This window comes from Dromiciops gliroides, chromosome 2 (genome assembly GCF_019393635.1).
Source record: "Dromiciops gliroides isolate mDroGli1 chromosome 2, mDroGli1.pri, whole genome shotgun sequence".
Taxonomy (NCBI): domain Eukaryota; kingdom Metazoa; phylum Chordata; class Mammalia; order Microbiotheria; family Microbiotheriidae; genus Dromiciops; species Dromiciops gliroides.
The window spans coordinates 80,451,199-80,479,082 of record NC_057862.1 but is presented as its reverse complement, the minus strand read 5'-3'; the positions used below and the strand labels follow the sequence as shown (position 1 = coordinate 80,479,082).

At 40.9% G+C, this 27,884-nt stretch overlaps 1 protein-coding gene across 2 annotated transcripts in view; it reads right to left on the bottom strand.

The window, feature by feature from the left end:
• Positions 1-27,884, bottom strand: part of MYOF (myoferlin) — a 169,233-nt gene that overhangs the window by 90,772 nt on the left and 50,577 nt on the right. For both annotated transcript variants that reach the window (XM_043988288.1, XM_043988289.1), the window contains exons 4-12: positions 19,647-19,755; positions 18,509-18,602; positions 11,644-11,801; positions 11,293-11,421; positions 8,827-8,889; positions 8,690-8,740; positions 6,551-6,581; positions 5,899-6,014; positions 1,644-1,770 (exon numbers count right to left, since the gene is read on the bottom strand). In XM_043988288.1, coding sequence (XP_043844223.1) covers positions 1,644-1,770; positions 5,899-6,014; positions 6,551-6,581; positions 8,690-8,740; positions 8,827-8,889; positions 11,293-11,421; positions 11,644-11,801; positions 18,509-18,602; positions 19,647-19,755 — 878 coding nt within the window. The remainder of the gene's footprint in view (positions 1-1,643; positions 1,771-5,898; positions 6,015-6,550; positions 6,582-8,689; positions 8,741-8,826; positions 8,890-11,292; positions 11,422-11,643; positions 11,802-18,508; positions 18,603-19,646; positions 19,756-27,884) is intronic.

Here is a 27,884-nt window from a genome sequence, read left to right as displayed (position 1 = left end):
TTTTAGCAAAGTGCAAATGGACATGTCTATTCTGTATAGGATGACCAACAACCCTGAATTGATTGGAGAGGAGGACACTCCCCCCTCCCAAACCAGATTTCCTCAGGTAGCAAGTTGACAAGGTGACAGTCTGTGGGCTGCTGTACATATCGTAAGTAACAATGTGGGTTTAGTGGACAGCGGACTTTTAAGTGGGAATTTTTCTGTTAAACATACACAAGTCCAAGGATCCTCCTGACCACAAACATACTCTACCATGCTTCAATGAAGAAGCTTAATTTTTTATGAGTGATGTTGGTTTTATTTCCAGTTTTTGCATATGTTTCAAGAACAAAGAGATTTGTCTAGGCAATCAAACTATTTTGTTGCAAGTCTGACTCTGATGCCTCGTTGTGCCATAGAGTCCTGAATTCTTGAAGGCTGTACTAGTTGATTAGACTTTGCCAGGCTCAGTGTTATTGGAAAGGCTTTGAGTGCCCTCCCAGCAACAGATTGTCTCCCTTCTGTGATCATCCTTAGCTAAGTAAGAAGAGGCTCATTACTGATTAGCATGCCCCTCATTGAATTTTTTTTTGGCCACAGCAACTCATGAAACCCAAAGATAAATACAAAATGGCACTCACTCCTATGGCCCCCTTCCACGGAAACCAAAGGAAACCTTTAAATATGAAAAATAAATAAGGATATAGGGAGAGCTAAGGATTGCACAAACTTTAAACCATTTACAAACATGAATAAAGCTATTGGAACTTTGTTTTTATTTAGTGAGGCAATTGGGGTTAAGTGACTTGCCCAGGGTCACACAGCTAGTAAGTGTTAAGTGTCTGAGGCCGGATTTGAACTCAGGTCCTCCTGACTCCAGGGCCGGTGCTCCATCCACTGCACCACCTAGCTGCCCCCAGCTGTTGGAACTTTGAATGCAAACTCCTTCTCCAGTGACTAAATGAACATACTCCTGGGGAAATTTCATTATGTCTGTATTTGAATTTTATTGGAGGAGTTGGGAATGCTGAAGGCTCATCTTTCTCCAGCATTTGCTAGATTGTAACGTGCCCTCTTCATAACAAGTTTGGGTAGTGAGCAAGGCAGGTACCGTTTTCTCCATTTTATAGATGAGAAAAGAGATTCAGAAGTTCAGTGATTTGGCCACTGCCATGTGGCTAGTAAGGACTACCAGAAATGTAAACTGGATGTGACTTTGAGTTCATCATTTTTCCCATTATGTCTCACTGCCTTGTTGGACTCCTTGCCTTCTCCTCCCCCCATTTTTCAAAGAAGGAAACTGACTGTGATGGTTAAATGACTTGCTCAGAGTCCTACAGCTAGCTAGAAAGGTTAGAATGAAAAACTCGTGTGTGTGTGTGTGTGTGTGTGTGTGTGTAAAACACAAAGCCTTTTTTTTTTTTTTTTTTTTTTTAGTGAGGCAATTGGGATTAAGTGACTTGCCCAGGGTCACACAGCTAGTAAGTGTTAAGTGTCTGTGACCAGATTTGAACTCAGGTACTCCTGACTCCAGGGCCGGTGCTCTATCCACTGCGCCACCTAGCCGCCCCAACACAAAGCCTTTTTTAACACAACACCTAGATTTCATTATACAGATCACTGCCCCACAATCAGAATGTCAGGATTAAGTGAGTACTTACTCTGAGGAATATCCTCAGCTCTGTAAATTTTCAGGACGAAAGTGACCCACCGCAAGGCAATCCCTGCAGGAAGTAACAAGTTACTCTCCACATCATCATTGTCATTGTCTCGATCTCTCTTCTCTGTCTGTGGAGGACACACAGTTACAAATTACACACTAGAAATTTATACATATAGAAAGCACCCTGTGTGGTGCACCAAATGGTCTAATTATAATCAACAAACCAAATAAACAGCAAGTTCCTACTATGGTCAAAGCACCTGCTATGTGTGTGTTGAAATGACAAAGGCAAAAATGCAAAACCAACTGCGAGACTTTCCAGGATGAAGCCCTGGGTTACTTGTGCTCCCCAGGGGTCAGGTCCCAAACATCATAGGATCATAGATTTTGAGATCTACACCCGAAAGGGACTCCAAAGGTCATCTAATTCAACTCCTTCATTTTAAAGAGGAAACTAAGGTACTGAGAAGGACTTGAGCAAGTGGGAGAGGCAGGATTTGAACCCAGATCCTCTCATTCCAAATCAGTGCCCTTTCTACTTCCTCCCATCATCAGAAAATAATTTGTGCTTTTGTTGGCTGGATGAACATCAATAGAGTGAAGTATGTATGTTCCTGGTACTCCTGTCAATTCTGTTTAGAAGCCCATGTGCCATACATACACACACAAATATATATATATACACACACATATATGCATATATATGTATATGTATACATATACATACATATACATCCTATATCAGATTTCTTTCTGTCCTGGGGAGGGGGAAGGGAAGGAGAACAATTTGGAACTCATAATGTTATAAAAACAAATGTTGAAAACTATCTTTACATGTAAGTGGTAAAAAATAAAATACTGTTACGATTGAAAGGAAAAAATAGAACAATGTGCAAACATGCTTAATTACAGACAATGGAGTCACTGATATTATATGTAGTTGTCAGAGAAATGTTCTTGTATAATAAAAGTGAGCAAAAAAAGCAAATAAATAAATAAATAATAAAAAGAAGCCCATATGCACATAGGTACTTTCCTCCTAATTCTTTAGAGCAGTGAGGTTAAATAGAAATGGGGTGGGGTGGTAGTAATCATACTAAGGGGTTCTGAGGGCAACATATCAACTTCGTCCAAAAAATGTTTTATTGTATTTTTATTTATTGTGTTAAGTATTGCCCAATTCCATTTTAAGTGTTGCAGGCTGCATGGGTCTGAGAGTCTCATGTTTGACACAAATGCCTTTTGAGGTAGCATAGTATATTATTACAGATAGTGTATACAACTGGCCAGCTAGGTGGTGCAGTGGGTAGAGCACTAGGCATGGAGTCAGAAGACTTGTCTCTCTGAGTTCAAATCTGGCCTCAGACACTTACTAGGTCTATGATTCTGGGCAAGTCACTTAACCCTGTTTGCCTCAGTTTCCTCATCTATAAAAATGAGCCAGAGAAGGAGATGGCAAACCACTCCAGTACCTTTGACAAGAAAACCCCCAAGGGGGTTACAAAGAGTTAGACATGACTGAAAAATGACTGAACAACAAGAAGTGTATACAACATTAGCTTTTCCATTGAGTGAAGTCACTAGAAATTTTATGCTAATCAGGCTTCTGAACTAATTGGGGTATTAGAGGACTTTATTTTGTTAGTACCAGTTAGGACACTATGGAAACTCCCTTTACTGATCTAGACCATAGAATCATACATCTAGAACTAAAAGGTATCTTAGAAAGCACCTAATCCAGACCCTTCATTTTACTGAATAGGAAACAGAGCCAGTGAGTTTAAGTGATTTACCTAGTGTTACACAGATAGCAATAGAAGGTGTGAGATCTGGACCCAGAGCACTTTCTATTTTACTCTCCATTTATAATCTTGGGAAGTTACATACAGATGGAGAGCTTCAGCAAATTGTTCATGGTCACATAGATAGTAGTTGTCAGAGACAAGACCTGAACTAGTTTCCCTAACTCCAGAGAGATCCCTTTAGGCACTACGCCGCTCGCTACCTCTCCAGAATTAGTTATGGGACACATAAAAATTCAGAGGGAGACAACCACTCCCTCTTCCTATTCTTCCCCCTCCCCCCAGGACTTGCTTGAACTGCTTGTTGCTCAGCCCAGGAAGGTCCCAGGCAGCAGTGTCTGAGGCTGCAGAGAATACAGCATCGCTCCAAAAACACCAAAGCCACGGAAGATCCACCTTGCAGCTGGGTGGCTTCCTCCCCACTATGTAGAGGAAGACATTATGCTTTTATTTATTTTGTTAAATATTTACCAGTTATACTTGAATCTGGCTGGAGTCACACTCAGGAGTGTTGCCGAGATCTCGGTGTCCACAGATGTAGTACCAAGTACCCCATTGTGGTATGGCCCTGCTAAGTAATCCTTGAAAGTACTCAGGATCCCTTAGGCTTAGGGTTTAAGAGAGATTAAATAAAAGCCAGGCACACCCTGCATACCACTTCTCTGAACAACATAATTTCTCAGTAACCTCATCAATACAGTGTCCTCAGCCCCCACCATGATGTCATGAAACCACTAATACAATCAGCCAAATCCTAACAGTGTTCTTGGGAACTCAAGGTAGTCTCTCAGATCTCACTGGACAGGACTTCTCTAAAGATTTTGACACATATTCACCCCCTTGCCAGCCCCTTGGTCACTGTCTGACAGTTTCTCCTCAGCCTCTTTTGCTGGGTCATCATCCTACTCTTGCCCATTAGTTATGGACATCTTCCAAAGGTCAATCCTCGACACCCCCCCCAGTTGGTGATATCATCAATTACTCATGTGTTCAATTATCATCTCTATGCAGAGAAGTCCCAAACCCCACCCTAACTTCTACCCTCAATATTACTTCATCACCAATTAATTGCCTCCTAGACATCTTCACTTGATGTCCATCCCAGAGGCATCCTTGAATTCAACATTTTCAAAACTATACATAGTCCTTCAACTTTCTTATTTTAAATGCCCGGTGTTTTAGTCACCAAAGTTGACATCCTTGGAAGCATCCTTGACCCTTCACCTTCCCTCATACATAGCCTATCACTTGCCAAGTCATGAAAATCCTACTTTTGCACCTATCACCTTTGATTTATGTAAATATGTATTTATTTGTAAATATGTAAATAGATATTTAAATTGCCTCAGCAACTCTTGCCTGTACTTTTGCAATAGCTTGCTAATTCATCACCCTGAATCCAGTCTCTCCTCTCTCTAATCCACTTCCCACATAGCTGGCATATTACTACTCTTAAAATACAGATCTGACCATGTTAATGCCCACTCCCTTCAAAAATCTATATGGCATAAAATAGGCTTCTGGGATAAAACACAAAATCCTCTGCCTGGCATATAATACCCTTTATAATGTGGCTTCTACCTTCTTTTCCAGCGTCACTTCATATTCCCCACCCTCTGCACTTTCTCCATTCTAGTGCACACACTATGCACACTCCATCAGCCCATGCCTTTGGACAAGTTGTCCCCCAGGTCTGGAAGGCACTCACTCTTCATCTCCATCTCTTTAAATCTCTAGCTTTCTTCGGAACGCTATTCAAATACTGCCTCCTTCGAGGGTCTTAGCTGATTAACAATCTCATTGTTGATACCCTCTTCATTTTGAAATTATTCCACACCATATTATATTTACTTATCTAGGGGAGGGGTGTGTTGTGTCCCCTAAGTAGAATGTAAATTTCTTAAGGACAGGGACTGTTTGGTTTTTGTCATTGCATGTTCGTTCAGTGCCTAGTATCATTCCTGTCACATAGTAGGTGCTTAATAAATGTTGGTTGAATTGGAGCCACAATGTCATTTAGCCCAAGAATGGCTTTTTAGAGAGCCAATTTACATCACAAGGCAGGAAAATGCCTGTATCTGTAGAGCCAAGTTATGGGTGAGAATGGCAATAAATTGTGTGATGTGGAGAAGGATGGTATAGTCGTTAGAGCACTACACTTGGAGTCAGAAAGACCTTGGTTCAAATCTTGCCCCATATAGGTAATCATGGGCAGGTCGCTATCCTCTCTGGGTCTCAGGGGCTCATCTACAAAATAAAGGGGGGTGGAGTGGATGACCTCTAAGGTCTAATCAAGGATTCAATGATCCTACAACTGACATGTCAATAGCTGTCAAATGGGAATTTTCCTGAGTGCTAACTCACTCCTCCATTGCCCATGGTGCCTTAGTACATGACCACGCTCCCTCATGGAAAATGAGGACAACAGAACATTTCTTCACAAACACTCACTGGGGGTTCATCTCCGGTTCCAAGGACAAACATGCTGACTTTCATGTAACCTTTAGCACCAGAACTTGTATCTTCAGGATCATTTAGAAGAAGCCATTTTCTCATGACAGCATGACCTAAATAAAAACAAGAGGAGATGAAATGGAATCCCCTTCTGAGCAAGAAGAACTTAAAGGAATGTTGGTGGGTGTGGGGTTTAAGTCTGTTAGAGAAAAAAATAAGGGAGTTGGCTCCTCATCCTACAAAACCTCCTCAGTTCTTCCTCAAAAAGTTGATCGCCGTTATGGAAATGTCAAATCTCCCAGGCCCCGAACAAATCCATGTAGAAATACCAGCAAGGCCCATGCTTCCTGTTCTGGTCTGCATTTGATAAGGTTTCCAGAGGTGTCTGGTCTAACTGCTCTTGTAAATTTGTCAAGGTGAAGTCAAAATGCCCACCCCAAATGAATAAATCATTGATGAATTTCTGCTCATGTATGTTGAGAAACTCTGAGCTTTTCCAACATTGCATTACCATTCAAATTCTAGCTTATTTGTTTAGATGACTAAAGGCCACCTTGATGATCTTTTCTTATTTTACTTTATGGGCCCTTAACAAAGATGTCTTATCTGAGGGAGAAGTGAGGAATCTGGGATTCAAGATATTACTTACCAGGTTCATCATATATGTAACCAATGTCAATCTGGAAAAAAAAAGATTTTAAGCATTTAAAATTATTTTGAAATTAATTTTAAGATCCCCTTCTTATATTTAATCAGGGAATCCAGTGTGATGTTTACAATCTAAATGTGATGTCTAAAAAATCTAATGTGTGATCGCCTTAAATTAGAAGCTTTAGCACCAGTCTTTGGGCATTAAGCATTTATTAAAGCATACTAGGTATTAGAAAAAACAGAACACGTGGAGTTAAGAAAAGACATATCTAGGCTAGAGTTCCAGCCTGGTCTGGTTCTTCCTCAAGTCCTCTGCCACATGCCTGCTTCAACTATGAACTCTTTCAAACTGAGTGTGGAAGCTTTTTATAGGTCTGGAGAAGAGGCGGTCCTTACACACTGCTTCAAGCTGATTGGTGGGCATAATCCAAATCCACTGGTTCACTGGACTTGAAGGTGGTCTTGAGTTGAGTTCAAAGTCCTTAGCTTCTGAGAACAATACCTTCTTAAGGGCCAGCCAGGTGTGGTTACACTCTAATTAACTTGAAGTAGGCTAATCAGCAAAGTCAATCAAAGTCAATGAGTTTAGATTAATCTCCAGGTGAGCCTTTGAGTATCTGCCAAATCCCATTATTTTCTCACAGCAGGAAGTAAAAGAGGAGATAACGGTTGCCTAGAACACCTTCCTACCCCATGTAAGAATCTCCTTTTCCTTGAGAAATGGTCATCTGGTCTCTGCTTGAACATATCTGGTGACAGAGAGCTCATTACCTCATGAGATAGCTTGTTACATTTGTAATAATTTGAAATATGTCATCAAACTATTTGCCATTGAATTGCAGATATTCAGAAAAGTCTCCTGTGATTCTTCTCTGGTTTACTTTGTCTACCCCCATGGCATCCACCCAACCTCCACTGGAAGTTTGACAATAGTTATTGCTGTGGAAGGAGATTGTAATAAAAGAGGCATCAGGATGGGCTTCCCCTAGAAACATTTCAGTGGCAGATACAGAACCACAGGCATTGCTACACATCCAACCATTTTAATACATGGGGGACCAACAGAGGTGATAAGTCCTCTGTTGTGACTAAAATTTAACGAAAGGGTAAACTGAGGCAATTTCCACACAAGATAAAATTTGTTAGCAGGGGCATGCTGCCTGTCAATAATTGGGTATAAATGGATTACCCCCATTTATGCCAAAGACCCCAAGCATAAAGGTTTTCAGGAGTACAGAACAAAGAACAAAGAACACAACAGGGTAGTTGACATCATATATCTGAGGGCATGGTGTGACCCTGGGCAAGTCACTTAACCCCAATTGCCTCACCAAGTATCTCTCTCTCTCTCTCTCTCTCTCTCTCTCTCTCTCTCTCTCTCTCTCCATATATATATATGTATGTATATATATATATATGTATGTATGTGTATATATATATATATATATATATATATATATATATATATATATTTCTGAGGGCAACATGATTGGTTACAGAACTGAGGTTCAGGGAATGGGAGCTAGCAACAAACCCCCTTCTTCCCTCCAGAGAGTCCAGGTGCAAGATAACAAACTAGACATTCTTGAAGGATAGCCTCAGGATATAAAAATATCAGGCCCAACTCCCCAGTGTACATACACATCCCCAAGGTCAGCTAAATTCCTTGAGGCAAGAATAGATCAGTGATTAGCCAAAAAGCTAGATTTCTAAAATTAACCCATTACAGGCCAGCTGAATTCTGAACTAAGTTCAGAGACAAAGAACCACGATTTATGCAATTACAGGGCAAAAGCAGTAGTAGGACAAAATCAATGAATTGTAAATAGGACCAATAAATAAATGATGCAGGATAAGTCTTAATCTTCTCAACTGTAATGTAGGTATACATCTCGTTTCTGTAGCCCTCTCTAAGTTCTATTCTTCACTACCAATTTAGACGTAGGATAACAGGTTTTCTGCTGATATCCCTCCCCTGGCACTATTACATCTTGCCTTCAGAGAATGCTATGATGCCAGAGTAGAATGACTCTGAGACTCACTAAGAGGGGCAAATGAAGATGGGACAGAGAATTTGGTGTCCTTTGGGACTCTATGCAGCACTGAAGTGAGATGAAAGCATTCCCTTGGTACCCACCTTAAATTCCCCCATCAGACAGTCTGCTCTCAAAGAATGGGAATCATAAACCTGGAAGAGAGCAAAATGCCCAAAGTTACAGACTTGGCGTGACCTTGACTGATCTATGGTCTGTGGATGTCCTTGGTTTTTCTTACCCGAATGCTTATCGTCTCATCGACCAATTCAAGAGGGGTCATGTGGACATTGTAGAAAAATAACTGTTAAGACAAAAATAAGGGAAAAAAAGAATTATGGCTGTATAGTAAGACACAATAAGAAAAAAAAAAGAGCTAAGTAATTAACTGTGTCATGTATTTAATCACATTAAGTTGTTCATTTGGGCCAGATAGACACTCACTCAACCCTTTAAGACTATAAACTACAGAGAAGGCGTCAATCTAGGAGTTCCCTATACCAATGAAATCATAGCCCCAGTCCCTATCTGTCCTCTATCCTAGACACTAACTGAAGTGTCTTATTAATAGCTGATACTCACACAGCACTTTAAGGCTTACAAAGCACTTTAGAAATATTACCTCTTTTGAGCCTCACAACTCCACAAGGCAGGAGTTACAGATATCTCCATTTTCTAGATGAGTAAATTGAGGCTTAAAGGAGTAAAGAGATTTGCCCATGGTCACACAGCTAGGATCTTTCAGAGGTAAGACTCAAATTCAGGTTCTCCTGACTCCTAAACCAGTTTTTTTTTCTTTGCCCTTTTTTTCCCCCAGGCCAGTCTTTTGTTCACTTCATCACACTGCCTCAATTTTGAACCCTACAGGGCCACATGAACATCTTTATAAATCAGAGGAATGAGTTGAAACTTCTTGACTTCAAATCTGGCACTCCATCTACTCTGCCACACGAGGAAAACAAAGCTGAAGGTTTTGTTGTTGTTCAGTCATGCCCAACTCTTCACAACCCCTTTTAGGGTTTTCTTGGCAGAGATACTGAAGAAGTTTACCATTTCCTTCTCCAGCTCATTTTACAGATGAGAAAACTGAGGCAAACAGGGTGAAGTGAGCTGCCCAGGGTCACAAGGCTAGTAAGTGTCTGAGGCCAGATTTGAACTCAGGGAGACAAGTCTTCCTTACTCAAGGCCTGGCACTCTATCCACTAGCTTCCCTGAGTTGAAGGTGGTAGCTACTTAGTTCAAACCACTGACTATTTTAGGTAAACTGTGTCTGAAGCTTAGGTTATCTAGAAAATATGATCAATTTCTTCCTCCATTTTATCTACATAGACCTATATTTTGTGGTTGTTTCCTCTAAAAATAAGAAAAGGCCCTAAGACCAACTTTTGTCATTGACTAGATGAGTCTCTGTGCCTTAAAGGTACAGCTCGCTTTTTGTACCATACAAGCCTGTGAGGTTGCTTCTTTCAGTACTAACTCATTAATTATTTAGTAACTTTTAGCCATTTTGAGGCAACAGGAGATAGAACACTAGACCTAGAGCCAGGAAGACCAGACCTAGCCTCAGTCACTAATATCTGTGTGACGCTGGGTAAGTCACTTAACCTCTGTGTGATTCAGTTTTTTCAACTCTAAGATGAAGATAATAATAGCACCTACTCCACAGACTTCTTGTGAGGATCATATAAGATATGATTTGTAAAATGCTTTTCATACATTAAAACAACATTATGATTATTTAGTAGCCTAAAATTAAACTCCAGAAATTTAATTGCTCCTTTCACATTTTTTTTTTCATTATTTCAATACTAATGATGAATAACCTATGGTAAAATAAGTAAATGATTTGTTGAGACTGAGAATGTGTTAATCAAGCTCACTTCTAACATTCTGATTCTGATTTAATCTGTTCCAGTCCCTAGATTTTTCAGTGAGTCAAGTCCTTTAAGGAATGTGAAAATTCTTCTTGAGATCTTGCTAAAGTCTTCATTTAGTGAAGTCAGCCTCTTTTAACCAAGCTTGGATTATAAATGTATTGATGTGTTTTATTAAGACCTTTTATCATCTGGCCACACTCTGCCTGTCCAAAGTTATCTCCCACCACTCAACACAAACCTTCGATAAGTTCAAAATGGCAAATATCTCACCCAAATTAGCAACATTCCCTCCCCCAATATGCCCCTTTGCTTATGCTATTCTAACTGCCTGGGAAGTGCTCCTCTTCCCCACCACTGCTACTTAACTGTGTTCTCCCCATTCTTCACCCACAAACTAAAGTCTTGCCTCTTTCATGAAGCCCAGACGATACCTGCTCACCTTAATCCCTTCTTTCTCTTCTGGCCTTTTACCTTTATTGTCTGTTACCCAATTGGTACCTTATAATGTAAAGTATTCTCTAGCTGTCTATAATCAGCATATGACTTTGTGCCATTAGTAGCTAATGCTATTACATCTAATGCAATTAAAGTTGCATGTTCCCAAAAAACACTGTATAACTTGGAAGTGAAAGCATTAGCTCCACAGTGTTAAAAGGTTCCCTGGTGCCTTGAGACTTTCGGTGACTGATCCCCAACCCCCAAAGTATCTCTCATAGGTAGCACTTAAACCCAGGTTTTCCAGATTTGCAGGCCAGCTTTCAATCCTCTTTGTCATGTCACAGAGTTATCTTTTATAAACCTGGACAAATGAAAATCTATTGGCTGCTTACTTCATCAAAAAACGGATTGTTTCCTCTTTTGATTCTTGTTCGATGGGTCTGACCACAGATATGGACTTTGACCACTGGCTTGATGTTATTACCACTTAACTGACGTCCTTCAATCACTCTAACACGAATCTAGAAGAAGGAGAAGAAGAAGAAAAGAAACCTGATGTTCTCAACTGCATCAGACAACATGGTGAGAAAGGTTTATTTATTTATTTATTTATTTATTTTTACAGACTCCCCATTTTCTGTCATGTAAGACCATGCCCATTATTCATCATGGCATACGATGCTCAGTTTGGCAGCATCATCCCACAGGACACAAAAAAGCATAGACCTCTGGCTGTCAATTACCTGGAAATCTTGTGGCTTATTGGAAAGCATTCTCCGGGTATTCTTTCCTTTTGTAATCCTCCGGGCCAGCTGGGCTTCAGAAACATTTGCAGCTGGAGTCCTTGGGGTAATGACATTGAATGTAGTGTCATCACCTCCTGTGTCTTCTTCCTCTTCTTCTAATATGTGAAAAAGTCATATGGTTAAGAGAAGAAATGGTCTAGTTTGGAATAATGGGTAAGGACTCCTCCTTTTTAAGGGAGAGAACATGAGCGCCTCTGATACAAACAGTTCTGCCCAGCCCTTGTAAGTGAGGGATGGAGTTAGATAAAAGCTCCTAGGAGTGATCTAGGACACTACTTTGGGATTTTGGTACTAATAATGATTTTATCAAAGGCAAAGTCTTGATGTCTTCAAGGAAGTGGCATGAAGCCAGTGGAGAAAATGAGCACAGTGCTGTCTATATGCAAATTGGGTCTTCCATCAGAAGTTACAGCACTAGGGCAGCTAGGTGGTGCAGTGGATAAAACATTGGCCCTGGATTCAGGAGGACCTGAGTTCAAATCTGGCCTCAGGCACTTGACACTTACTAGCTGTGTGACTCTGGGCAAGTCACTTAATCCCAGTAGAAGAAGAAGAAGAAGAAGAAGAAGAAGAAGAAGAAGAAGAAGAAGAAGAAGAAGAAGAAGAAGAAGAAGAAGAAGATACAGCACTTTTATCACAGGACTCATCCTGAGCTTCCCAGGGACCTTTTGGAAACTGAGGACACTGACAAATGGAAAAGTACAATTGAAGTTGATTTCTAAGTGGGAATCTGATTTGAACTTCTCTGCTACTGATTATCCTTCCACTTGTTTTCCATTGACTCCCTTCAGCACTCTACTTGCAGAATGGTTAGGACTTGAACAGAGAACAGAGGAACAGACCTCATCATTCCTTGAGCCTTTTGACTCCCCAACACTGAATACTATGCCTCTCATAATGCTTTTTTGGCTGCCATATCTCACTGCTGGCTCAGATTAAGCTTGTAGTCCACTGAAACCCCCAGATCTCTTTCAGAACAACTGTTAACCACACCTCTCTAATCTTGAACTTGAAAAGTTGGTTTCTTTTTTACACTCAGTGCAAGATTTTAAATTTATTCCTATTGAATTTCATCTGATTAGATGTAACTACATCAGACAGGGCTCCAGCATGAAAAAAATCTTTTTTTTTTTTTGGATTCCCTAATTCTGTCACCACCATGCTATCAGAGGCAAAGTCCCTGTTTTCTATTTCCTCTCAGTTACAGGTAAGGATCAAGACCAGACCTGTCATTTCACTGCCCTGTGATGAAATGTAAATTCTTAGAGTGTGACAGGAACCAAAATGTAATTGGGGAGCATTTAACAAAATAAATAAAAACACACCAGAACATAGATAATGTTAATATGTGGTTTTCTAAGTCTATATGCAGTCCACAGGGATCCTATGTGCATTAGTGGCTCATTTCTATTATTAGTTTGATGCCCTTGGCCTAGTGCATAGAGAGTTAAGTGATTTGCCCAGAGTGACCCTGAGGTCAAACTTGAACTCAGGTCTTTCTGGCTCTGTTGCCAGCTCTATCTACATTATCTTATTTGACCCTTCCCATCACTTGCATAATCTGAGCTAGGTCATGCACATGTTGCCATCTACATTTTTTTTTTTAGTGAGGCAATTGGGGTTAAGTGACTTGCCCAGGGTCACATAGCTAGTAAGTATCAAGGGTCTGAGGCCAGATGTGAACTCAGGTCCTCCTGATTCCAGGGCCGGTGCCTTATCCACTGCACCACCTAGCTGCCCCTGCCATCTACATTTTACAGATGATGAACCGGAGGCTTCAAGATTTTTGTGGACTTGCCTAATGTTTTACAGCTAGAAAGTAGCAGAGCCAAAATTCAAACTTAGATTCTATGTCTAAAGTCGGTGCTCTTTCCAATCCATCGCTACTGTCTTCACAAACTAGGTCATCAGTCCTTGGATAAGGAGGAACTTAATAAGTCAGATTTTACCCCAACTCAACACACCTATATACACACACATACTTCCTTTACATTTAAATGCCTGTTATGTATTTGGAGGGGACTTGAGGTGTTGAGGAGGTCAAGATGGGCAGCAGCTGAGATCTAGTGGAAAGCATTCTGAGTCTTTACTAAAGCACAGACATTGACTTAGCTCAAAAGTCAGAAGTTGGTCCTGCCTCTAACTAGCCATGTGCCCAAGAGCCAGTCAATCATTCCACCTCTCTATACTCCAGTTGCCTTACCTGTAGTAAAGAATGGGTTGGATTAAATGGTATCCAAAGGTCCCTTTCAGCTCTACAATTGTGGCCATGAAACCACTACCTGCACAACATTGTGGGCATCCATTTAAAGGCAGGGTTGACAACCTTGATAGCTTTTAATTATAGATGGTTTCTGTACTCATCCTCCACACTACAGTTGTCCTCTGATGGCATAGAAGTGACCCGGCCTTCTCTATCTTGACTGCAGATGAGCACAACCTCTTATTAAGCTGGAGAGGCTCTGGCTACAGGCACCTTGCTGGAGGGGGAAGACCGGCAGAGACAAATTCAGGAAGGTTCCTTACCTTCGGTCTCTCCCACTTTGAGCCTCCCAAATACCCTGCCCAGTAGGGATGAACAAGAATTGTTATCTTCATGTTACAGACGTGAAAACTGAGGCTTGAAGAGGTTAACCAGCCCATGGCTAGGCCTTCCTGATCTAAAGTCCTGTGCTCTATCCACACGCTAGTCAAGCTAGGATAGCCCCAGCAAGTCATGAAGACCATTGCTAAGGCATAAAAGAGTTTTGATCTACTATATCAAAGGGCATTCAAACCTATGAAATCCCAGAGTCTAGAAGAAGGTACAAGGGGAAGATCAAAAGATCAGAGGATCAGAAAATAAGATGGGACCTTGGAGACCACTGAACCCAACTTCATCATCTTACAGATAAGGAAACTGAGGCACAGAGAGGCTGTGAATTGCCCAGGGTCACACAGTAAGTGTCTGAAGCTAGATTTAAACCTGGGTTTTCCTAACTCCAAATCTAACACTCTTATCCATGCCTTTATAATATCTCCAGGATATCTTCATGGCAGAAGCATTTGTAATTTCAATGCAACTGCCAGGCCAAAAATGGTGTTTCCCTCCTCCCTTTTGCAAATCTCTCTAGCATGTGTCATAACCAAGGCTTGGGAAGGCAGAAACCTTTTGATCTCCAGAAAACAGCTTCCTCCTGGGAAGGCCTAGAAGGCCTTGCAAGAACAGCTTACAAGGGAATGTTAACATAAGGACACAAGTTCCCTGGGTTCTAAGAGAAAAGTGTATGTGTAAAGCGAGAGAGGGAATCAGTAAGATGCCAATTGCCCTTCCCCCAACTCACCCACACTTGTCCTATGTGGGACATGGTCCCTTTCCAGGCTCCCTTCTTCCCTCCCCACCTATCCCATGTTCTGTCCACTACACAATGACAAGTTTTTTCAGGTCTTTTCTCCTCCTCCTCCTCCTCCTCCTCCTCCTCCTCCTCCTCCTCCTCCTCCTCCTCCTCTCTCCTATCCCCCCCCTCTTTCTTTCAAAAATTTCTTCTTAAGTGTAAACAAGAATATCCTGAGTAATGGCTGAGAGGTAAATGCACTAGTCCATGGGTTTAATAGTTTTGGCCACTGCCCAGAGACAGGAATCCTTAAGTGGTTCCTAGGTTGTCTCAGTGGCTGATGATTTGGGAGGGCACTGGGAATTCCAAGGAGCAATGAAGAGAAGAGTATCTGGCCAGGCTTCTGAAATACCAACAGATGGGATTAAATGGAAGAATTTTCTCTTTGTAAATTTGACCATCTGGAACTTTGTACTTAGTTTTGTTTTATTTTCATCTTTCCCTTTATTCCTTGGTAAAGGTTTTTAACCCTGACCCATGATATAGTAGGGAGAGCACTGGTGTCAGGGGACTTGGGTGTGAATCCTGGGTCTGCCACTATGCAAACTTGGTACTGCCCCTTCCCCTCTCTGGGGCTCAGATTCATCTTCTGGAAAATGAGATACTTGGACAAGATCTGAACTACTTCAACAGGAGTTCCTGAACTGTTTTTTAAAAAGTACTTTAATAACTATATTTCAATACAATCAGTTTCCTTTGCAATTTTAATATTTTACTTTAAGCATTTTAAAATACTCTATTCTCAGAAGAGGACCATGGGCTTCACCGGAATGCCAAAGTTATGACTCAAAAAAAGATTAAGAATCCCTGGATTATAAGACAATTCCAAAGGACTCATGATGAAAAATGCTGTTCATATACAGAGAAAGAACTGATGGAGTCTGAATGCAGATCAAAGCATACTATTTTTACTTTTTTTGGTGTGTTTTTCTTTTAGTTTATTTCTTCTTTCACAACATGACTAATATGGAAATATGTTTTTTAAAAGAGAATCCCTGAATTAGATGATCTTTAGGGCCCCTGTGGTTTTAAATCCTGTGAGGGTTTTTATTTTTTTACCCCTATGAGATCTGTCTTAGCTACAGAGACAGAACAAGTCATCTGTACCCCTTAGGCCAGTAGTTCTCAAACTTTTTTTTATTTCAGGAACGCTTTAAACTCTTCAAAATTATAGAGGACCCTGATCTCACCCCCTGACAATCATCCGGTTTTATTCCCTTTGAGGAGTCGATGGCAGAAGCTTTTAACATAAAACAAAACAAGGATGCAGAAGCTGACAGTGGGGAGTCGGTGACTACACCCAAGTTGTGGGGGAGGCAAAGTTCTTTCTTTGTTCTTTTTAAGGTAATCTGATTCAGAAAATTATAGATTCAGAAATTAAAGGGGCAAAAGAGATGATTTAGTCCAGGGATTCTTAACTTTTTTTGTATCACAGACCCCTTGGCAATCTGGTGAAACCTATACAGTCCCTGTCAAAATCATGTTTTTACAAGTATAAAATAATTTTTTTTTAAATCCACCACAGGATTACAAAGGAAACCGATTATATTGAAATAGTATCCCCCAATTTTTTTTTCAAATCACAGACTCCAGGTTAAGAACGTGGTCTGATCCAACTTCCTCATTTTACAGATCAAGAAACAGGTTCATGGGATCCTAGAATGTTAGAGATGGAAAAGACAATAGAAATCATATCATCTAGCCCCCTCATCTTACAGGTGAGGAACTAGTAGTTAGTAAGAGCCAGGATCTGAACCAAGATTTTGTTTTTTTGGTGAGATGTTTTCTGCCTGTGTGAGAGGAATCAGAGATGCTCCAAAAAAGGGGGTCCTAGAGCCTCCAGACAATCACAACCCTATCCTGCCCCTTTGGGCAGCCAGGGACCTGAGTGGAAGTACATTGTGCCCTTCATTATGAACTTTGCCAATCCAGTCAAGCTTCCCCTAAGATTCAGGAAAGGGCGAGCAGTCAGAGAAAAGAGGCCCTTCTCTACTCCCACATTCTGGGAGGAGGAAAGGAGGAAGGGAAGAAAAAAAAAAAAGATGCCTTGGAAAGTCTAACAGTGCTAAATGCACAGACAGACATGCAATAAATATTGGTCATTTGGAATGAGGCAGGTAAGAAAGGGAGAGAAACAGGGGATCAGTCTTGTACACAATGCTATTATCCAACCACTCAGATATCAGTGAAAAGAAGTGTGTGTGTGTGGGGGGGGAGAGAGCTTAAGCCAGTCCTGCTACTTCCTAACATGAAAGCAAAGACACATTTTGGCAGGAAATCTGCCCTTAAAGTGACAGAAAACTATTTGGCATCAAACAAGTACTGTCCTGGAGAATGAATTTGGATCTGAAGTAAGCACCCTTAGCATTGCCCCATCAGGGACATCCTGAACTCAGCTGGAAATCATCCCCCCCCCTCCATCCAGCCCCCACATGTTCCTTACATTTTTACATAACTCCCCCTGGGGCCCCGTTGTATAAAATGTCAGCATGCAGGCCTGAACTCAATGCTCTGTTAACCACACCCTTCTGAGAGAAGTAAGTTCACTGTCAAAATGTTTTCTGCTCTACTGACATGCCTAGACCAGTTAGCTCTGTAGGTTAAGGCTTAGTGCCAATGAGAACAGGGTGTGGTGACAGTCTCAGGGACACTTTAAGGTCAGTGATCATCTGACCCGATAATTCTACCCACTATGCTCTCTCCCATCCCCACCCCTTTTAAAAAATAGGTAGCCCCTGGGGGCAGCTAGGTGGCACAGTGGATAAAAGCACCAGCCCTGGATTCAGGAGGACCTGAATTCAAATCCATCCTCATACACTTGACACTTACTAGCTGTGTGACCCCGGGCAAGTCACTTAACCCTCATTTCCCTGGAAAAAAAATAGGTAGCCCCTTCCAGCATAAGACAGGCATAGGAACTGGTGTTAATAGGGATTGTCAATGAGGAATAGACACATTTATTCACCAACCAGGCTATCATCTCTGTATTAAGTTCAACACTGTACTTACTAGGCATTGCAGGAGATATAAAGAAGTATAATACAAGGTTTCTGCCCTCAAAGAACTTAAGTCCAGTTGGGAACCAAGATTAACATTTATGAAACAGTTGGCAAATGATGCAGGATAATATAGAGAAGCAGTATGGGAAAGAAGGCCCAGGAGTTCTAGAAGGCTCTGGGTTCTAGTCCCAGATACATGACTAACCAGGCTGAGTCACCTTGCCCTTAACCTCTCTGAACCCGTTTCCTATTATCTTCTATAAAATAAAGGTAATAACACCTTCCTTGACTTATGTAGGTGGCCTTGAGAATCAGATGAAATAATCTATGGGAAAGTAATGGAAACTATATGACATGCTAGATGACTCTAAGGAATTACTCTCATCTCATATTTTCAATGCCAGACGATAAAAAACTTAGCTTACTTACCTCCAGTGCCTTCCACATTAGTCCCACCTGGTTCATTTGAATTTGCAGCCACTGCTGCTGGCGGATCATAGCCAACCACCAGGTTGATTGTGGCCTGAGTAAAAATAAATCATGGCAGACAGAGTCAGTGCATCTGTAGGGCACTTGAGGGCTTTTGAAGGAATGCACCCCCTCTCTTGGAATCTATGGAGAGGCCATAGGGATCTACATGGCAGGAACAGCATTTTTCAAGAAAGAGGAGATATCCAGGCCAGGGAGGACATATATCATAAATGACAGGAAGTCTTCCCAATCTTTTTTTTTTTTTTTAGTGAGGCAATTGGAGTTAAGTGACTTGCCCAGGGTCACACAGCTAGTGAGGTTAGGTGTCTGAGGCCGGATTTGAACTCAGGTCCTCCTGACTCCAGGGCCGGTGCTCTATCCACTGCACCACCTAGCTGCCCCAGGACCTTTTCTTAAGATTGGGAAGACTGGGGCAGCTAGGTGGCGCAGTGGATAGAGCACCGGCCCTGGAGTCAGGAGGACCTGAATTGACAGCCATCATTGAGGAAAGAAATTCATGTGAAGAGTGGGCCTGCCTTCCCAACTCTTAACAGTCACTGACAAGCAGGCAAGTCTAAGAGCCTACCATCACTCCTGCCCTCAGCCCAGCCCCCACAGCCAATATTCAGGAAAGTAGCCCTTCTTGATGCTGCTTTTGCCTGCCTCCTTAAGAGCCATAGTGACCTAGAAAATAAAGTTTTTGCCACCAAAGTCCTTGTCAAATGTTTCAACATCAGAAATGCATATGATTTAATTAGTGGAAATGACATTAAAGAAGGACTGTTACCATTTACTTTGCTGCTGTACCCTAAGGACCATGGGACCCTTTCCATCTGACTTGTAGCTGACACCTTCAATGTGGGCTGCCTCCCCCACTGGAACGTGAGCTCCTTTGGAGCAGATGATCTTGCTTTTCTAATCTGTGCTGTGCACACAGTCGTCACTTAATAAATGCTTTTTCATTCATTCATCTTGGAGCAATGTTTTTGCTTTACGCATAACAGACACATTACCATTGTCACACATGTTGCTTATATTAAAGCTTTCATATGAACATTGGAGATTAATACTCTCTGGGAAGAGGGAAATCACTTACCCCAGTATCTTGTTCTCTTTCGTTTACCAAAGTTATGTTTTTATAAGGAAGAGATCGACTCTCTCCACCTGTCAAAGCCTTCAGTGGAATTGTTGCAGTGCCAATCAATCTGGGGAGGAAAGAGGAAGAAAAGAGGTGATTCTATATAATAATGGTCTTTAAAATTAATAATTGAAGGAAATGCTATAGTTTAATTAGAGGTATATGAAAACAGGTGTAATTTTTTTCTCATCCAAGTTCATAGACCCCGATGACATTGATTCCAGACCTTTTGGGAGTCTATAGACCTCAAGTTAAGAACCCCTGTTCCTGGGGCAGCTAGGTAGGACAGTAGAAAGAGCACTGGCCCTAGAGTCAGGAGGAGTTCGAATCCTGACTGACACTTGACTTGTACTAGCTGTGTGACCTTGGGCAAGTCACTTAACCCCAATTGCCTCACCAAAACAAACAAACAAACAAACAAAAATAAGCAAGAATCCCTGCTCCTGAGGGTTCTTAAACTTAAACTATGAAGCTATTCACCAACACTTATGATCCACAATAATGCATTGTTAACATATTAGAGAGACTCACAGCAAGTTATGATGAAATGGATGAAGGCAGACATGGGAGGGAGTGTTGTGGAGCCAGAACAAGAAAGCCTTTTTGCTCCAACTTCTGTTGAAAACTCCCTTTAAAATACCTCTGCAGCTAGGTGGCGCAGTGGATAAAGCACTGGCCCTGGATTCAGGAGGGCCTGAGTTCAAATCTGCCCTCAGACACTTGATACTTACTAGCTGTGTGACCCTGGGCAAGTCATTTAACTCTCATTGCCCTGCCCCCCCAAATAATAAATAAAATAAAATACCTCTATTCTCATTTCCTGCCTTAAAAAGCATTGAGGGGGCAGTTAGGTTGCACAGTTGATAGAGCACATGCCCTACAGTCAAAAGGACCTGAGTTCAAATCTGGCCTCAGACATTTGACACTCTGTGTCCCTGGGCAAGTCACTTAACCCTAATTGCCTCATTGTGGTCACTATTCTGAGGACTGCAGAAGCTGTATGAGATTGTGCTGAATGGGGACTGACCCCAGGTCATATCCCAGAAGTTGGATTTTAAAAATAAATCCCTGATAGGAGTTGGGTTGGGTGTTTTTTGGCAGGGGGGGGGGTTGTTTGTTTGTTTGTTTATCTTCAAAATAAAATATAGGAAAATAATTCTTAATTATGGGCTCAACTTATTTGAGGCACTAATATCAGAAGAACTGTGTTCTAGTTTGGAGTCTACCAGTGAATGACTGTGTGGTCTTGGGGCAAGACAGTTAATTTCTTGGGGAGGCAGCATTACTAATGTAAGAAGATGGAATGCTGGCCTTAAACTCAGGAGGACACTGGCCTTTGAAGTCAAATCTCACCTCAGACACTGAGTAATCCTGGATCAGTCACTTGGCCTCCTTTTTTAAAATAATAATTTTTTATTATTATCTTTGGCTTTTACTAAGTATCCCTTCTGTCCCTCTCCCAAAGAACTATCCCATATCACAAATAATATTTTTTAGAGAAAAAAAGATAAAGTGGAAGAAGAAATCAGCAAAATCTATCAATACATCAAAAGATTCTGAAAATATATGCAATGTTGCATCTCCATGGTCACATCTCTGCAAAGGCCTCGGGGAGGAGTCTTCTCATAGATCTCTTTGGGGTCATGCTTGTTCTCTGTAATTTTTTTTCCATAAAAGTATTTTATTATTTTCCAGTTACATGTAGAGATAGTTTTCAACTTTTGTTTTTATAAGATCTCTTGTTTCAAATTTTTCTCCCTCCCCTCCTGTTCTTTGTAATTTTGCAACATTCACTTTGAATTGTTTTGTGGTGGTTGTTTTCTGTTTACCTTGTTGGAGTCATTGTATATGTTGTTTTCTTTGTTCTGCTCACTTCACTCTGCATTAGCCATTTAACCTCTTTGTGCCTCAGTTTCCTCATTCTTATGATGAGAAGGTAAATGAAGGAGTTAAACTCAATGAACTCTGAGGTCCCTTCTAGTTGAGATCTAGGATCCTAGGAGTTAACATCTCCAAATCTCAGTTTCCTCATTTCTAAAATGGAAGTGGTGATACTTGCCTGCTTTACTGTTGTTATTGTTGTTCAGTCATGTCCAATTCTTTGGGAGCCCATTATGTGGTTTTCTTGGCAAAGGTACTGGACAGGGTCATGTTTTCCTTCTCCAGAGGATTAAGGCAAATAGAAGTTGGGTGACTTGCCCAGGGTCCCACAGCTAGTAAGTGTCTAAGGCTAGATTTCAACTCAAGCCTATCCCTATTACAGGTCCAGTACTCCATCCACTGAGCCACGTAGTTGCTCCTTTACCTTTGTTACAGGGCTACTATGTAGAAAGAACTTTGTAAACTTTAATTTGATGGGTAAAAGTGAGTCACTATCTCTAAAATAAATAAGGAGATTGGACTTTCTATGGTGATCTCTATGGTCCCTTCCAACTGGAGTATTCCAGAGATGGAAGGACCTCAAAAGATCACTTCATTCAATCCTTTTATTTTAAAGATGAGGAATATGAGACCCATAAAGATGCAACAACTAACCTAAACTCTTTAGTTAGTGGCAGAACCAACCCTACCACCCAGGTTTCCCAATTGCTAGACAAGCCTTCTTTCCACTTTGCCATCCTGCTTAACTCTATGGCCTGCAATTCTAGAGCATTCTTGGTTTTACAATTCTAATTGCATAGTATTTTGCATTTTTGGCTCAGCATTTGTGCATGTATGCTGTTTTATTTTGTTTCACCTCCTAATTTCCATGTTTCCTCCTCATTTAGATTGGAAACCTCTCCAGGGAGGACTAGATTATCTCTAAAGTCCCTCTAGGCTCTGAAATTCTAGATCAAGACCTTATACATAACATTCTTAGGATGTCAGGCTTAGATCTGGAAGAAAACTTCAAGGTTATCTAGTTCTTTCTCCTTATTTTACAGAAAAGGAAACTGGGACCTAGAGGGGTTTAATGACTTACCCAGGGCCATACCAATATCAAGCACCTGAGGTGGGATTTGAACCCTCATCTTCTTTTTTTTTTTACCCTCATGTTCTTGACAAGTCCACTTTCCTATCTACTCCCCAAGACTTCCCATGCTATACCAGGGCTTCTTAAACTTTTTCCATGGGCAACCCCTTTTTGCCCAAGAAATTTTTACATGATCCCAGGTATATAGATATAGAAAATAAGTATACACAACCTTTTACTGTTGCCAATTTTTCACAACCCTCACATTCCATCACTTGACTCCAGATGGGATCACAACCTACAGTTTAAGAAGTTAGGCTCTGTAGAGTATTTACCTACTTAGGAAACTTCATCTCAGGCTTCAAGACCAGAAATTTCCTTCTCTCTTCTTCCCAAATTCTCTGAACTTTTCATTTACAAGAAATCTATTTACTATGTGTCTAAATACTGTTTAGCAGTTTTAAAAGCACATATACGCAGGCAGAATGCCAAGCCCATCCCACCCGGAGTGATTCCTGCTCTTATCACTAACACATGGAGTTTCACATTCTCCATTCTGACTCAGCCTACATCTGCTCCTTTTTTTTTTTCCTAACAAGAGGGGAGTTGACTGGGAATAGGACAGAAAAAACATGGAGTCAATTATTGTCTCTGAGCAGTCAAAATGCCCCTTGCTGGGAGGCACTGCACCCCATTTCCTAACCTTCAAGAAATTTTCCTTCATAAATTATTAATCCTTTGAAGAGACGACTGTAAAAAACAACAACTGTATATTTAATTCTTGATGGAGGAGATTACTTTCTTTTAGAGACGTTCCCACTAAAAAATAGTTTTAGACCTGGAAAGACTTGCATGAACTGATGTAGAGTGAGATGAGCAGAACCAGGAGAACATTGTACACAGTATCAACAACATTGTGTGTTGATCAACTGTGATAGACTTGATTCTTCTCAGCAATACAATGGTCCAAGAGAGTTCCAAAGGACTCATGATGGAAAATGCACTCCCAATCCAGAAAAAAAAGAACTGTGGAATCTGGATGCAGATCAAACCATACCACTTCTATTGTTTTTGTTGTTGTTTTTCTTTTTTGAGGTTTTTCCTTTTTGCTCTAATTCTTCTCTCATAACATGCCTAATGCAGAAATATGTTTATTGTGATTGTACATATATAACCTATATCAGATTATTTGCTGTTTTGGGGGGGGAGAGAGAGGGGAGGGAGAAAAATTTGAAACTAGAAATCTTATAAAAACAAATGCTGAAAACCATCTCTAAATGTAACTGGAAAATAATAAAATATTTATATGGAAAAGAAAAATAATAAAAGGTTCATGGACTTCAGGTCAAGAAAAAAAAATCATTTTAGAAACAGTTTCAGTTGAAGAAAGAATGTAGCTTATATAACTAAAACTTTTAATAAGATTAATGCCGGCTGAAATAAACCATTCCCTTTGGAGAAGTCTGCACTCCATGGCTAAGATTAAGGGCCTCCCTGGCCTATTTTCTAAAACGTTGCCTAGTTACAAAATACTCAGAGAGCCTGGAAAATGATGATTTGGCCTCCTACACATGGGACAAGAACATTCAGTCTGACCACAAACTGACTTTCTTTAGAGGAAAGCCGCACTCAAACCAGCAACTTTTTCTTTTGTCTTCCTGGTGTTTTTAAACCTGGAGACATGGTGGAGGTTGGATTTCCTGCTGTTGTTTTTATTGTTATTGTTTTATTTTCACAGAAAAGTAAGAGAGTTTAGTTAAACTAGACCCCAGCTTAAAAAAAAAGATGACAAGCCTTCTCCTCAGGAAACTTCATGTAGGAAAGGAGATTATAGTCTTTAGGCTCTTTAGCTATGTTCAGGGAGGTTATAAATTACAGATGTTTTCAGGAAAAAAATGTAAGGGGGAGAGGAGAGTTAACTATTGCCTTCCTAAATCTCTCACTACTTATTTACTACATGGGATCATAGATTTGGAGATGGTGGGGACCTTGGGATTCACCTAATCCAATTTCTTCATTTTACCTAGGGTTAAACTGAGGCCCAGAGAAATTGAGAGATTTGCTCAAGCTCACATGGGCAGTGACAAGTGGAATTTGAACCCACATCTTCTCCCAGGCTGTAAAATTCAGTGCACTTTCCATTAGAGCGTGGTGCCTCCCTGGGAGGCCAGGTTGATTACCATGCATGAGCATCATCTGCCTAGGAATTGAATGCCATAATGGCTGGTAGAGATAGCAATAACTTGGTATTGTATACACATAGGGAGACAGACAGATAGGCAGATGGATGAATGGTTGGATGGATGGATGGATGGATACATGGATAGATGGATAGATGGATAGATAGATAGATAGAGAACATTTATTAAGTGTTTATTATATGCAGAGCACTGTGCTGAGTGCTAACATTACAAATATAATAAAGCAAGAGGGTCTCTATTCTCAAAGAGCTTACATTTTTTTTCAGGGCAATGAGGGTTAAGTGACTTGCCCAGGGTCACACAGCTAGTAAGTGTCAAGTGTCTGAGGCCAGATTTGAACTTAGGTCCTCCTGAATCCAGGGCTGGTGCTTTATCCACTGTGCCACCTAGCTGCCCCAGAGCTTACATTCTAATTAGAGAAAACAATGCAAAAAGGTTGGCTAGTATGTTTGTATACATACATATGTATACATATGTATATTACATATACAGACACATATATAATTATACTCATTTACAATATGTGTATATGTATAGTGTATCTCTAACTGTAAATGATCTTATGTGTATTGGTTAAGAGTTTCATTACCAGTGGTTTTCTTTTAATGGGGTACAGAACAAAATATTACGAGAAGAGAAATAGAAAAAACATGCTTATTATTAACTTCAGCATAAACTTTACAGAAGCATGCCTTAGCAATGAGTAACTTGCTGGCAGAGTTCATGACTGGGGAGACTGACTTGTATTAAGTTTTTCTTCTGTATAACAGTGAGATCAGTTCACATGGATTGCTGGAAATTCCTTTCAGAAAAATAACTGGGAACCAAAAGGCTCAAGAGAAGAAATCTTTTTTTTTTTCTGGCCAAGGAGGGTTAAGTGATTTACCCAGGGTTATACAGCTAGTAAGTGTCAAGTGTCTGAGGCTGGATTTGAATTCAGATCCTCCTGAATCTAGGGCCGGTGCTCTACTGTTCCACCTAGCTGCCCCCAAAAAAAGAAATCCTATGGCACACTACTTTGAACCTCTGGAGACTGACAGTTCAAATTGGATTTTCCCTCCTGTTGGTGATGACAGTGGTTCTCAACAGAATTACTAGGGTGTAATAACAGTCTTTGCCCCCAGGCTACAGAAATTTAGAGGATGCCAAAAGGAGGATCCTGGAGTTTGCTTCTTACCCCTAAAGGCTGTGCCCCAGATGATCGTCTCTCCATCCTCATCAAAGGCAGGCTTGTCTTACTTGCCCTTCCTTCCCCCAGCAAATGCCTACTTGCCCCCCTGGTTAAAGTAGGATAGAAATCTCATAGTTGGGCATTTTGAATTTGAGGGCCTAGAGGAAGTGGGAGAAAATGATATCAAGAGAATATGAAGGGGGCAGCTAGGTGATGCAGTAGATAAAGCACTGGCCCTGAATTCAGGAGGACCTGAGTTCAAATCTGGCTTCAGACACTTGACACTTACTAGCTGTGTGACCTTGGGCAAGTCACTTAACCCTCATTGTCCCTTGCAAAAAAAATATGAAAAGGGGTTGGCCTTGAAAAAGGAAAGGTGTCCCTTCCTCTGAAACAATACATGAGCTGGAAAGGATAGATAGGGACAGGCAGTCTATAAGCCTTTATTGGAGACACAAAGAGAACCAAAGAAACAGTGCTGGCCCTCAAAGAGCTCACATTCTAATGAGGAGACAAGATGTAAATAACTATGAATATACATGATATAACAACAACAACTAAGCTTTCCAGTAATTTTAGGTTTGCAAAGCATTATCTCCCTTTATCCTTACAACAACTTTAGGAAGAATGTGTTATTATTATCCCCATTTATAGAAGAGGAAACTGAGGCAGACAGTGGTTAAATGACTCATATGCAAGTAAATGTCTGAGACTGGATTTTAATTAGGGTCTAGCACTCCATCCACTATGTCACCTAGCTGTCTCATACATATGTTCCTTCCTTCCTCCCTCTCTCTCTCTCTCTCTCTCTTTCTCTTTCCCTCCTTCCCTCCATCCATTCATCTATCTATCTATCTATCTATCTATCTATCTATCTATCTATCTATCTATCTATCTATCTATCTATCTATCTATCTATCTCTTACCTGGCTGCGCTACTTTGAGACTCCTCTGACTGATTTTTCCATTATGACCCAAAGAATGCTCATCATTGGGATAACCTCAGCATGCTACAAGATTTCCTCAGCCTCAGTCCTCCATCCCATCCCTTCCCTTGGCTTCTCTGATTGGATGGTGGGGGTCATGAACTCCAAACCTCCATTTAAGGAGAGACTTCAGCTCAGACACCTCCCCATTTGTCACTTGGCTGTACTACCTTGGTACTTCTCCCTTACCTACATTTTGGTTACCTTTCCCTCCTTTCCCCACTTTTCAGCTTCCTTTTATGTATTGTCTTCCATCATTAGATTCTAAGCTTGTTGAGGGCAGAGGCTGTCTTTCTTTTTTCATGTTTCTACCCACTGTGCTTAGCCTGGCACATAGTAGGAGCTTAATAAATGTTTATTGACTGACTATCATCTATCAACAAGATGAAAGGGTATGCAGAAATTCCAAGATGAGACAAGAGAGTAAATGAGAGACTTCATATCTGATGGACTATATTCAGTGAAGTACAATAGGAGGGAGAGTGTGGACCACTGAGGACTTCAATGGTGCAGCTACTTAGGAGACTAAGCTAAGGAAGCAACAATGGAGGAATTTGGGCCCAGACTTCCAAGGGCCCAAATGAAGGTGGACTGCATGAATTAGTAATAGGTTCAGTCAGCAGCCCCCAGTTTGGAAGGGGGGATATTTCACTATGAATCTGATAAATCCCAGAGGCAGCCACACAATACCACAGTCTATCCTGCCCTTCTCCAATGGGACACCTTAAGGTTGAAACTAGAGAGTGTGAAAGGAGCTAACCAATTAACCTTTTACTCTAAGCTTTGTGCTTCTTTTGGAATTCTAAGGGGAGCCGAGAAAATGACTGCATTAGAGAAGTGGAAGCTTCCGTTCATTTCAAGGTCCCTCCCTTTAACAGGAAATTC